The sequence below is a fragment of the Sceloporus undulatus genome, chromosome 2 (assembly GCF_019175285.1).
Source record: "Sceloporus undulatus isolate JIND9_A2432 ecotype Alabama chromosome 2, SceUnd_v1.1, whole genome shotgun sequence".
Taxonomy (NCBI): Eukaryota; Metazoa; Chordata; class Lepidosauria; order Squamata; family Phrynosomatidae; genus Sceloporus; species Sceloporus undulatus.
Window position 1 is genome coordinate 195,730,176 of NC_056523.1, and position 14,521 is coordinate 195,744,696.

A 14,521-nucleotide genomic window follows, 5' to 3' on the forward strand; every position below is an offset into this window, starting at 1 on the left:
GTGTCTTATTTGTTTTATTTTATATTTAAAGGACTTTCTGAAATAGAAAGTTGAATTCTGGTTTCATGAGGAACTGTATGGCCCACAGTAAGTCACAGGGACAAAATTGCCCCCCCCCCCCGATGTACGCAAGTTGCCCAACTCTGTTATAAACTATCTATACATAGAAGACCAGAGGTTTGTTCAACAGATGGCCCCACTTGCAGCGTTGTCTCTGACAAGCCGGAATTCTGGCCTGGTTCTGTGTTCTTCTCCTTAAAAATAAAATAAAAATAATATTATTGGGTCTTACTATAGCTGGCTTCCCCTCACAGTTGGTTAACAGACTGGTTCCTGAGCCCATCAAAACCACTCAATTGGCCAACCATTTGTTTAAGCCAGTTTAGACCAAACCAAAGTAGGCAATTGCCACAATTAGGTTTTATAGTTAAAAGCCTAAACAAAGGAACTGCAAATGCACAAGTGTGGTTAATCTATGCCTTTGAGGAGCTCTGAGAACCAAAGCATGTAACTAAAAGGACTGTTCACTCGCCGCCCCGCCACATGCATCTGCCCCATTATTTCCTATGGAGCTCGAGCATAGGCAGATTTTCCCTTATGCGGGGGATCCGGAAAGGATCCCCCGCATAAGGAGAGGGCCCGCTGTACTTTCTGAGTCTGTTTGGGGGCAATTTCTAGACCTGAAGCCAGTCAAATGCACTCCAAACTGGCTGCAAATGTGATTGTTCACTTCTACCACCAACTCAGAGCTCCCTACCCCACCAATTTTTTTAACAAAATGCTTCTCCAAATCAGCCAAATTGGTAGCCAGAACTGATATGACATCACTTCCAGCATACTGAAACATGATAGTGCATTCTGCTGGGGTGGTGCTGGAAAGAAATGGCCCTCTCCCCCTCTGAAGTTGCCCACGCTTGCTCTACACAATGTACCTTACTCCTAACCTGAGTCATGCTCCTGGAAATGTGATGTATATATATAAAAAAGCTTCATTTTAAGTATCAAAGTACGCAAGGAAAGGGCATGTTGTCACTACTGCACTAACCAAAATTTGGCTATGTGGTGAAGCATAATAGTGAAGCATAATAGCAATAGCAAGTACATTTCTATACTACTTATCAGTGCACTTAAGCACTCCCTAAGCGGTTTACAAAGTGTAAGCTAATTGCCCCCAATAATCTGGGTACTCATTTTAGCGACCTCAGAAAGATGCAAGCCTGAGTCGAGCTTGAGCCTTTTTGCTGTTATTGAACTCACAACCTTATGGAGTTGCTGTAGTATAGGCATTTAACCACTGCACCACCAGTGGCAGGGAGGGTATGCACACGTGTACAAGGTACCCAGTGGGTTCACAGAGGTACAGTTTTCTTCCTCTCACAGCTGACATTATTTATTAATTAAGTATTTCTCACTCATTGAGTATAAACAAGTCTTAGGACAGGCTATAAAAAACAAAATATTTTAATCTAAAATTATTCTAACATTTTAAAACATACAGTGGGGCCCTTGGTATCTACTTGGGTTTGCTTCCCAGACCCCTGTGGATGCCAAATCCATGGATGCTCAAGTCCCATTAAATACAATGGCACAGTAAAATGATGTTCCTTATATAAAATGGGAAAATCAAGGTTTGCTTTCTTGAAATTTATGTATTTTTAAAAGATTTTCAAGCTGTGGGGATGGTTGAATCCATGAATGAAGAATCCACAGATAAGGAGGGCCAACTGTACTTTGAAACTCCAACTTTCCCTCACATCTGGGATAGTCATCTTCTTTCCATACTCAGTGCCTTCCTTTCCCTGCTTGCATAGATGAGACTCACCTCCTCAAAATGCATGTAGATGTACTCTCGCACCCGCTGGTGCAGTTCGGTACAGCCAATCTGCTCAGCGAAGTTGGCAATACCAATGGCATTGCTGGGGTCCAGTTGCGTCACCAGAAAGTCACAGCAGGCTTTGACCACACAGTCGAACTGGTACATGACAGCCCCATTCATGACATGGAGTACACAGTGCTCGCCGACTGAGATGGAGGCAGTGTAGGCAAACTCAATGAGGCGCTCCATGACTTTAGGATGTATGCCTTCAATAGGGACTATCTCCATGCCCTGCTCCCGGAGGCCATTAGTGAACATGGCCTTGAAGACAGGGCTGGAGGAAGCCAGCACTACCTTGTGGGCCTGGAAGTCAGCTGGGGGAATGTCTTTGTACTTGACCCGCAAGGTGACGTCACAAAGCTGCTGGCTCAGGCGCAGCTGGTTCATGATGCTGAAGGCTTGCTTGGTGTGGTCCTCCAGCGTGTAGCTGAAGTTCCGGTTGCCATCATGAGAGGGAGTCACCTCCGCCTTGCACTCTGGGGAGTACATCACAAAAGCAGCCCTGCACTCATTGCATAAAGGAACAAAGGGGAAGAAAAGAAAGCAAGAAAGCAGCAGAACCAGGCTAGGCTGGAAGGCTGACTACACAGCTCTGACACACGGCAAAGACTCCACACCTGCAGAGGGGAATAGAGAAGCAATAGCTCTGGTTAGAGACAAACCTGTGAGGGAAACACATTATCGACTTATACGTGAGGTTGGCTTATATATAGTCAAGCATATATGGTAAATCAGTAATATCGTTCACCTGCTTCGATTAATAACAACATTCACAAGTCTCAAACTTATATTACCAGATTGCTAAACTTTCATTATTTTCTAATAAATATAAAATTACAGACATTTTCTGTATTAAGCCAAAAAGTAACAGCAGTGGTGGGGAAGACTGCTCAGGGCTTTCTTTCCGTTAGTTCCGTCACAGTTTGTGAAAGACTCCATCACACAGAGTACAGGGGCTCTTTCACACAACAGTTACAGAACTATGATTCCACTTAGACTGCAATGGTTCCACCCCATCAAATGCTGGGTTGTATGATTTAGGAAGAGCTTTTTAAGAATTTCTCAGGATTCCATAGGATGTAGTTAAAGTAGAATCATAGTGTTATAATTGTGTGATATGAAATATCCCACCTTTATTCTTAGGCAGAGTGAGGTGGCAAATGCTTTCCCTTAAGTGTTGGAGGATCCTGCTCCAGCCCCTGTGCTGGAGAAAGTCTCAGATGCAGGTGGGCTTTGTATACTGAAGGGGAGTGGGTGCCATCTTGTTTTCACCTTGGGTGGCAAAAGGTCTTGGCATAGCCCTACTATTTCACACACACACACATACACAGTTAATGTTTAAAAGGGTGAAACTTTTAGAACGTTTATGAGTAATCTATTTTCCAAGAATAGAGATTCGCATTCAAAACCCTCCAAGAATCAAAATAAAGAAAACAGTTTAAGAGGAAGTAACTGAGGGTTATACTTAGGGTTGCCATAAGTTGGAAATGACTTGAAGGCACACAACACCAGCACAGAACCAAGATTTAAGGTGTAGCCACAATGCAGAAATAAAGCAGCCTGACACCACTTTAACTACCATTACTCTAGTCTACAGAATCCTGGGATTTGTAGTTTGGTGAGGCACTAGAGCTCTCTGACAGACTAAACTAAATACCCCACCAAACTACAAATCCACAGGATGGAACCATGACAGTTAAAGTGGTGTCAAACCGCTTTATTTCTGCAGGGTGGGAGAGCTGTAAGGGTCGGGATCTCATTCAGGATTTCTGTATGCCCATCACTCTCAGCACTCTGTTACTTTGCTACCTGAGAGATACATACTCTTCCCACAGTGCACCCTTCTCTTATGCGGGGGTTCCGTTCTGTACCCCCCATGTAAGAGAAAAAGCACGTAAGCTCAAGCCCCATAAGAAGCAATGGGGTCGTGCCCACGGCATGCTGCAGGGTGCGCGCCATGGGCGCACACCCCATTACTTCTTCCAGGGCACGGGAGGCTTTTTTTTGCAGCGCAGCTTCCAGCGTATGCTGGAAGCCACGTATGGTGTGCCCGCATATGACGCAGGTGCACTGTAATTCTTATATGTTTTTCTGAGGTCAACAAGTAGTATGGGCCTCTCCTTAACTCCTCTAGGTCTGCATATGTACTGCAAAAATAATGCAGTTTGACACCATTTCAATATGCTATGGAATTCTGGGGTCTGTAGTTTTCATTTAGCTTTCTCTGTGAGAAAAGCTCTGGTGCCACAATAAACAGTTTCCAGAGTTCTATAAATGGAGCCCTGGGTTATTCGTGAAGTGAGATTAACTTCCAGGAAAGGCCTATGTTACCAAGGGTCACACTGGTCACTTAAGCATATCTTATAAGTACTCACTGTGACTCAGCAAGTCAAGCAAGGCCATTCTGTCCCAGGAAATGCAATTCAGAATAGCCCTATTAAAACTCAAGCCTGCCAGTTACCCTGAGCTTTGTTTATGCCAGTAATACTGATGATATCAATACAGCACTCTGGTTAAAATCCCACATTTCACACAGCTCTATTGGTGTGAACCTGCTATTCAGTCTCAACTCCTTGCAAATCCAAAGCTACTGAATGGTCCACAACCATTTACCAAGCCAGTCAAATGGCATTATAAAAGTACAGTGGTACCTCGGGATACGAAATACCCAGGTTACGAATTTTTTGGGATACGAAAAAATCCCATAGGGATTTATTGTTTCGGGTTACGAAAGTTTTTTCGGGTTACGAAAAAACTCCGGCGCTGTTTTAAATGGAGCCGCGGCAGAGCCGCGGCTTTTTTCCCCATTAGCGCCTATGGCAATTCGGGTTACGAAGGTTTTTCGGGTTACGAAATTAGCCGCGGAACGAATTAATTTCGTAACCCGAGGCACCACTGTACAATGGTATCTCTGCTGGGGTTTTGTTCTGGGACCCTTCATGGATCCCAAAATTCATGGATGCTCAAGTCCCATTAAATACAATGGCATAGGAAAATGCTGTCCCTTATATAAAATGGCAAAATCAAAGTTTGCCTTTGGGGATTTATATACAGTGGGCCCTCCACATTCACCGGGTTCAAGGACCCTTTGAAAGTGGGAAAATCACAAATAAAATAATAATAATAAAAAAACCACTGGGTTTTCAACCTGAGAGAACACCTCTTTAGGAATCTCTAGGTCCTCCAGCACAAGTCTGTGGTCAACATCTGCCACAGAATTGCACTGGAGGACCTACAAATACCTAGATGTGTTTTTACTAGGAATTTCTCGGTCCTCCAGCGCAATGTCTGATGAACACTGGCCGCAGAGTCACTCTGGAGGATCTAGCCATTCCTAGAGAGAACGTATTAATCAAATCTGTGGATAATCAAGTCTGCAAAAGTCAAAGACAAAAATGTGGAGAGTCAACTGTATAGTTTTAAATCTTTTCAAGCTGTGGATAGTTGATTCTGTAGATAAAAAATCCATGGAAATAGAGGGCCTGCTGTATGTGTTTGCCAGCATGCCAGGGGCTGCACAGAACATAGGCATGAAGATTTCTGTCCAGGCAACAGGTGTTACCCTCTACAGGTCTAGCCCTACCATAAGACTGAGTGAGGCAGTTGCCCCAAGCAACAGATTGAGAATACTTTTAATTTCTTTCTCTATTTGCTGTCCTGTCTGGAAACTGAGTGCTAGGGCTTTTAATAGCTTCCTGATCTTGTCCTGTTTCAAATGGGTTAATGTTAATTTGTTTTAATTCTGCCGGTAATTTAATTGCATTTTAATAATGTTTCCTTTGTGTTTTTCTTTATGACTTGTAAGTGTTAAACTGTGTTTAACTCAAGCATTGAACAGTGTTTGTTTTAATTTTTTTATAATCTGCCTCTGAGTCCCAGTTTTGGGGGAAAGGCTGGATAACAATGAGCCATCATGAAAAGGCAATGAACCAGTAACATACCATTATTGTATTTCTACTGCCAAAAAGACACAGAGGGTTTTATTCTGGGATTTTCTCACTCAAGGTGCCAAAGGAACTTGGTTGTCCTTGTATCATTATGTACCACACGTTAGGTGAAGGGGGACATTTGCTGCTCTGTTTCAAGCACCAAAATATATTTGGCTACGCCTCTCATTCTATGCCAGGAAAGCCTAGATGCAATATAGTCCCCAGCCCAATTTTTCTGTTATATAAATATATAATTTCTAATTCCAGAATCATGAAGGGTGGGGGAAGAAATAGGACATGGCCACAGGGTAGGGATAAACATAGGATATAGGCATCTACATTAATATATATTGACTGTCTATCCAAGAAGTTGGAGGCTATGAGATACAAATTCATGTATACCCAACTAGGTGACCATGGGCAAGTCACACTCTCTCAGCCTCAGAGGATGGTAATGGCAAACCCCCCTCTGAACCTACCAAGAAAACCTTGTGATATATTCGCCTTAGGATTGTTGTCAGAAATGACTTGAAGGTACGCAACAACATGCAAAGCAGAGTGGTCTTCTGATCACTGAACAATAAACAGTGTTAAGTCTTTCTAACCTGTAAGATACTTTGCTACAGCAAGGATATGCAACATCCAGTCACACTCACCATCCGTTAGGGTCCAGATTTCAGCAATAATTTAGTTGTGGCTGTTATCCTCATAATCAATACTTGACAGCCATATGGCATTTCAGAGTAATTAATGGATAGAAGAGATCTCCAAAATATAGTGGTTATTATCCCAAGATTTCAGGTGGGACTGGAAGCTGAGACAGGACTACCTTCTGGGCTTGTATCTCCTATCACGATCTCCATCCTCTCAGATGACATTCCCCTCTTTGGGTCTCTCATACAAATGTGTGTGTGGCAGAAATCATATGGGAGGATGAGCATGTGAAAGTCCCTCTAATATTGTGGGTGATGTCATTAAGCCCTGTGATGACATTTCCTGAATAGATGTGTGGGCAAAGGTGGCATCTGGATTTGTGACAAGGCTTTGTACCCGTTTCCACTTCTGTGTTGTGTGTTCTTCTGTAAGTAAATAATTGTTTGAGGTTTAGAGGCTGTGGGTAGGCGAAGAAAGGTCTGCACTTTACTGCCGTACTATGTCAGCAATGTCCTTCAGCACTCTACTTTGGGCAAACAGACCTGCCCCTGCGCCATAAATGAGCATAAATGAGCTGTTAGGAATAGGAATACAGTATACAAAAACTGATTGCAGAACACTTCAGTTGTCCTGGGCATTTCATTTTGGACCTCAGAACAGCAGTCCTAGAACAAAAAGACTACAGAGGAAGATGGGAAAGAGAAACAACAGAACTGGAGTACAGTTGGTCCTCCTCATCCACAGATTTTGTATCCACAAATTCAAGCATCCATGACTTAAAAAGATTCAAAAAAAGTATAAATTCCAAATAGCAAATCTTGATTTTTCACTTTATATAAGGGATACCATTTTGTTATGCCATTATATTTAATGGGACTTAAATCATCCGCAGACTTTGTTATCCACGGGATAGCCTGGAACCAAACCCCAGCGGATAATATGGATCCGCTGTATATCAAAAAACTGCAGTGCATTAGGAGTGGGTTGGTCCAAGACAATGGTTTCCTGGCACACTATGCACATTATAACACTAGCTAATCCCCCAGTCTTACAGGGGCTCTCTTGGCCAGTACACTACATTTCAATACTCATTCATATTATTATCTACTAACCCTCACTTGAGGCAACATCCTTACCTATTCCCTCAATGGCCATAGTTAAAACTGAACCTGTTATCTCATCTCCTCACCCACAAAGTTTTGCATTTATATGGACATTCTCATACACACACTGCTTATATAGGTCTGTCTCTGGCTTTCCACTCCACTAAATGCATCTGAGAAAGTCTATGAAAGCTCATGCTACCAACTTCTCTCTTTCAGTTAGTCTCAAAGGTGCAGCAAGATCCCTTTGCATAGCGATTTTCCAGACTAACATGGCTTTGTCTTTGAACAAACAGAACAATTAACAATGTACTGACTCTTTATGATACCAACACTATGCTGCCTGAAGCAGAGCAGAATCTCTCTCTGTCTAATGGTGGGGCTAATAACTGAGTGGCATCACAACCTCATAGCTGCAATCCAGGAGCCACCTCAGAAGCAAAATATTCACTACAGAAACTGCCCAAACCTCTACAAATATCAACAGTCCCCTCTTAAAGGCAGATACCCTGCATACAAAATGGATGTACAGGAAGTGACTACATGAGACAAACTTCATCATCCCTGGAAAGCAACTAATTCTTAACAAGGATCATAGTCTGTATCATGCTTGAAGGGGTGGCAGTTTCATCTATGTAGTTGCTCCAGATACCCTTTCACAATACACAATTATAGCACTATGATCCCACTCTAACTACCATGGCTCCATCCCATGGAATCCTGGGGTTTGTAGTTTGGTCAGAGGCACCGGAGGAGTTCTCAGGTTGTGAATCATTAACACCCCTCCCTCAGCTGTCAATCCCAGGAATCCACAGGATTAAAAATATCTCACTGCACTGTTATAGCGCTATTATTTCAATTTTACTGGTATGGCTGCCTCCTGAGGCATTCTGGGATTTGCAGAAAGCCTAACAGCTTTCTGGCTAAGAATATTAAATGCCGCTCCCTAAACTGCAAATCCCAGGATTCCACTGGAGGCAGCTGTATAGATAAAAGTGGAATAATAGCGCTTTAACAGTGTAGTGCAGTAAAATCTGTTGTTACCATGGCAGTTAGTTAAATCATAGTGCAGTGGAATCAGACTGCTATAACTGAAAAGGCTACCAGACATACACAAAAAGACAGCAATAGCTATCAATTAAATGGATCAATTAATGGATTAATTAAAAAGATCTCCTTTAATTGATCCATTCCTTCAGAGGGAATGGCAATGCCCACTTAGTAAAGTTTTCCCATAATCCACATAGGTTAAGAACAGCCAGAAGCTGAGATTCATTCAGGGAAAATGCTGTTTTGATCATAGAAGGGGTGGGGAGCTAGTTAGATAGACCAAAACATTTGACTCAGCTCAGTGATGGAAGGAGAGACTCAGGGCCTGAACAGACAGGCCAAAATAAAGCTGCTTCAGGTCACTTTGGAGGTATGCTGTTTAAATGACACATGCATCTTAGGAGGACAGAAGCTGTGCCAAAGCTGCACTCCAGACTTTAGGACTGGAGCGTGGCTTTGGCACAGCTTCCGGCTTCTCAGGAAGCACACATCATTTAAACAGTATACCTCCAAAGTGACCTGAAGCAGCTTTATTTTGGCCTGTCTGTTCAGGCCCTTAATTCCCTCAGTTTCTTCTTTGTAACCTACACACATCTTTTCCTACTGACAAGTCTTTCCTGCATGGAACAGACGTCACTGCAAAAGTGACTCTAAAACCAACTCAGGCAGATAGATTTCCCTGGGGTTGAATGCAGGTGTCTAAGAATTTGAATTTGAAACTAAGTCTCTTGGAAATTCAGAAAAGAATAGGGAAAGTGTCACAGGCACTTTAATGGGAAAGGAACAACCAGAACCATGCCTAGTGTACAGCAGACAAAAGAAGACTCTCCAATATACTACTGGACTGCACCTCCCATCAGCCCTAGTCACTCAAATAATGAGGAATGCTTGAAAACAGAAGTCCAACAATATTTGGAGGGCTAAATTTTGCATACTTTTATTATGGCATATTGAATTTTGCATGCATGCAAAATCCATGTGGTGGGGGCTTTGCAGGAGTAGGGGAATGGTCCCTTGTCCCCATGCAATTGCCCACCCTTATATAAGCTTCCTCAATCACTCCATGTCCTTAGCCCATCACCTTTGATTTGAACTTTGAAGGTCCTAGGCTTCTATGGAAGCCATGATGATTCATCTTTAGGAAATCAAGCCTACAAAAATTAAACCCGGAAAAAGCTGGGCTTAGAAAAGGCCATGATAAATCATGCCTAGAACATTTTACAGCTCAAGCCTCCCATACTGACCTACAGCACAACAGGAGACACTCAAGACGCTCCATCCATGCTGTTATCTGACTGGTAGTCACTGCCTTCCTGCATCTCTCCTTTCCCAGACTAAGACCTTTGTGTTAGCATGCTGGCAAAACATGATGCTCCACTAGCTTTAAACATGATCACATTCAGAACGTGCTGAGAAGCACTCACTCTTTGGCAGTTACTGAGGGGTTTGTTGTTGTTATGTGCCTTCAAATAGTTTCTGATGTATGGTGACCCTAAGACCCTATCACGGGGTTATCTTGGAAAGATTTCTTCAGAGGGGCTTTGCCATTGACTTCCCCTGAGGCTCAGAGGGTGTGACTTGCCCAAGATTACCTAGCCAGGAATTGAACCCTGCTCTCCAGAGCTGCAGTCTAGTTCTTAAACTACTACACCAGGCTGAAGGGTTTAACTTGCACTTTTCTCCAACTCTGACTCTGCAGACTTAGTCTCTCCCTCTTATGGAAGATGAGAATCTTACACACATACACATGTGCACACCAAGCAATGGCAGGTAAAGAGACTGTGGGAAAGAAGATATCTTTAAAGGGAATATTTTATTTTGATCAAGGATTTTTACATTATTGGCAGATGTATCTTGTACATTATGGCACCTTCCTTCTGCTATTAGGAGTAGCTACCAAGTTACAAAAATGGCCTGAGGCTAAACCAATTGGCATAGTTCCGATTCAGCAGCAGTACTAACTGCATGACGCAGTGTGCAATCTGCTATTATCCTGCATTAAAACTACCACTTTTCATTCACAGATAGAACCCATGAACGATCAAAATTAAGTGATACTACCACGTCCAGCAACCAATGCAATCACCAGACATGCTGTCTTTGTGTGATTTTGCAAGTGCAATGTTTCCTGTGCGTGTGCGTGAGAGAGAGACTTCACCACTCTCTCCCCTCCTAGTGTTTTCTGGAAGTGTTGTAATTTCAGTGCTGCAATGAACATATGTGATATGTAATCGTGTTTCAATTATGCATGTGCATCTTAAAAAAAGGTGTGATCTCAAGAATGTAACCACTTAAATAAATCGCCCCTCCGTCCAGGACAATCGGGGCGGCTTACAGATTAAAACTTCATACAAAAACTCAATATCCTAATTTCTCTCTCTCCCCTCTAAAACAAGAATTAAACAATTAAACATTAAAAATAATCCAATTAAATTATCCAATTAAAATAGACACCATGCGATTGGGTACAGAATGTTCAAAGAGGAAGTCGTGTTCAGTGTGTGACTGGATTTAGTATTCAGGAAAGGCCTGCCGGAAGAGATCCGTCTTGACAGATCTAATGCACAACTTCATCCCGTTCTTACAGCACATACATCCTGGTTTTCAAACGTAAAGTGAGATCTAAAGCACAACTGCAATGCTAAAGTAGCGGTTTCATTTATTTTAAATTGCCAATGGGCTAGCAACATGGTGAAGTAATCTCCTGTATCCGTATTGCAGAAATAATGCAGTTTGACACCACTTTAACTGCCATGGCTCAATGCTATGGAATTATGGGAATTGTCATTTGTTGTGGCACCAGAGCTCTCTGACACAGAAAGATAAATGTCTCACAAAACTACAACATCCAGAATTCCATAGCAGTTAAAGTGATGTCAAACTAAATGTGGATGCAGCTGAAACCATATTCAGATGAGGGTAGAAGAAATATAAGCCCCAATGCAACTAGCTGAACATCTCTATTCTGCTCACAAGACAGATGGCTCTGGTTGGGAAAATCTGGGGTTTCTAGTAAAAATAAAATACAAACACACCAAAAACAGAACAAGAGGACTGATGCAACAGGCCCAGAGTTTGTCCAGGCTTGGAATCCAATCATGCTACACAATTATAGAACTAGAATTCCTTTTCAACCGCAATGGCAACATACCATGGAATCCTGGGATATATAGCTTAGAGAAAGGCACTTAGAACCCTCAACCAGGGAGCTCCTCTGGTGCTTCTGAACAAATTACCTGTACAAATCCCTGGATTCCATAAGATGTGGCCATGGTAGTCAAAGCCAAATAAAAGCACGATAATAATTCTGTCCATCTGAGTCATCACTTTGTATCACCTTCAGACAGAATAATCCTCCCTTGCTACATGCAACCGTGAATGGGTTACGGGTGCACAGTTCAAATCAAGGGCAATAACCTTATGCAAAAGTCATCATGTTCCAATCTCTCAAGCGACTTCTTGGCTCAGCCTACTAGACACAAGAAGACACTGAATCAGGAGATGAGGGACACTGATGTTCCAGTAAAGTTTCCCAGTAACACCCATCTCCTGCCCTTTGAACAACATTGCCATTTGGCAAGGGACAGGGAACAGGATCGATGTGACCCGTCCTTGAGCCCAGGTGATTAAACTGCCTTTGCCTCACAGGCCTCTGTCTTTCCTCACTTCTCTCAAACAGCTGCAGTTCAACTCATCCACTGCCCCAGTTTTCCACAGACAAAATGCTGATTCATTGATAGTATTCATTTCCTGAAACTACTCTGCCACCTCACACCACCCAAGAGCACTCTACCAGGGTGACCAGATGTCCTAATCATAAAGGAGAAGGAACCACAAAATATAGGGAATTCGACAATAAAAGCTAAAAACTCTCATATAAATATAAATTCATTTCATATGGTGTACAGTGCTCCCTCCACATTTGCTGGGATTAGGGGTGAAGGACCCCATGAATGTGGAAAAAACGCAAATAAAAAACACACTATTCTTTTTTACCTGAGAGAACAGCTCTCTAGAAATCTCCAGGTCCTCCAATGCAACTCTATGGTCAACCTCTGCCAGAGGTTGACCATAGACTCATGCTGGAGGATCTACAAATGCCTAGAAAAGTGTTATCTCTAGGAACTTCTAGGTTCTCCAGCAAAATTCTATGGTCACCTTCTGGCAAGGTTGTGATGGAGGACTTAAGAGATTCCTAGAGAGATCATATTAATCAAAACCGCAAAGAATCAAATCCGCAAAAGTCAAAGCTGTAAATGTGGAGGACAGCATTTACATCTACAATGGGCCCTTCTCATTCACTGGAATTAGGGGCACAGGACTTCTGTGAAAGTGGAAAAACTGCAAAAAGTGGAAAAATTTCTCTACACACACACACACACACCTCAGAAGAGACCTCTCTAGTAATCTCTAGGTTCTTCAGCACAATTCTGGTGGAAGTTGACCACAGAGATGTTGCGAAGGACCTGCAAATATCTAGAGAAGTATTCGTTCAAGGAATCCCTTGGTCCTCCAGCATGACTTTATGGTCAACTTCCAAATTCCAATCATGCTGGAGGACCTAGAGATCTCTACAGAGAACATATTAATCAAATCTTCAAATATCAAAGTTGCAAATGTGGAGGTCCGACTGTTTATTACATATACTGGATTTTATTATGTACACAGCTAAATTTTTCTGACAAATTTATCTTTGTTAAAATTGTCCCTTCCCATCCCTGTTTTTTTCTTTTGTTGGGTGCTAAGAAATGATCCGCACCAGGTGTCAAACATGATAAAAATGGAGGACACTTCAGCATTCCTTTCAGACAGACGGATGAAATAAAGGACATATTTTGGAAAGAAGACATCTGGTCACCCTGATTCTAGCTAGCCCATCTAAAGGCCCTCTTACACTGGGAGAGAAGCAAACACATGGCCTTCATCCACGAGGCCTAAAGTGGAACTCTGTGTCCTAGATCAAAAAGCAAATAAAGACCTACTATCTGGAGCCAAGAAGGGAGAGTGCGCAACATGCGGTAAAGTTATGGGTATGTATGTGTGTGTGTGTGTTTATATATATATAGTATATAATGAAAAGCGGTAGCATCTATCAGGTTATTGGATAGCTTGTCCCATTCTGTGAAGTACACCTAAAAAGGAAATTACATGGGCTCTGTATCAGCTGGGGTTCGGTTCCAGGACCACCTCCTCATGGTGCAAAAATTCATGGATGCTAAAGTCCCTTAATACATGGGGTAGTGAAATAGTGTCCTTTAATAAATGGCAAATTCAAGGTTTGCTTTATGGAATTCAGTGTTTTTAAAAACATTTTCAAACTGTGGATGATGAATCTGTGGATAAAGAATCAGTTGATATGGAGGGTCAACTGGATGGAATCAAAACTTTGCCACCTCTAGTAACTAAGCCATCTAGTACAGAGAAGGGACGTGAAAGGAATTCACATTTCTAAACAAAAGAGAACACTGGTATCACTGTATGCTTCTGAGCAGTTGTGGGGAAGGATTCCTCAAGCTAGGTCTGTCACCTCCCTCACACTTCACAGACAGGAAAATACTAAGTCAAAACCCACCACCCCAAAGGGAGAGCCAGTCCCACTCTCCCAGTATGGAATGAGAAAGCCAAGACAGAAAAAAGTATGTCACCTGTGGCAAAGAACCAGACAAATTTACACTAGGGCGCGAAGAAATCACTCCCCACTGTTTATGCACCCTTGCATACCCTGCACTGTATTTTGGGTCTTCATGTTTTGAATCTCATATTTTTAGATAGCATGTTTTTGAGAGACTGATGACCTCCAGGAGCACTAGGTCATGTTACTAGGAAAAAAGGATTGTTTCCCCTAGCATGTCTATATCCAGGTAAAAAAAACGACCAAACTGAATGTGCTTCTTTCTTCCCCCAATAGT

General features: G+C 42.4%; 1 protein-coding gene across 2 annotated transcripts in view; it reads right to left on the minus strand.

Annotated features, from left to right (window-relative positions):
• Window positions 1-14,521, minus strand: part of KEAP1 (kelch like ECH associated protein 1) — a 38,241-nt gene that overhangs the window by 10,113 nt on the left and 13,607 nt on the right. The window contains exons 1-2 of one of the 2 annotated variants that reach the window (XM_042449686.1): window positions 6,462-6,482; window positions 1,823-2,493 (exon numbers count right to left, since the gene is read on the minus strand). In XM_042449686.1, the coding sequence (XP_042305620.1) occupies window positions 1,823-2,365 (543 nt within the window). In that variant the 5' untranslated portion in view covers window positions 2,366-2,493; window positions 6,462-6,482. Of the gene's footprint in view, window positions 1-1,822; window positions 2,494-6,461; window positions 6,483-14,521 lie in introns of those variants that run through there. The other variant, XM_042449685.1, reaches the window with a different exon arrangement.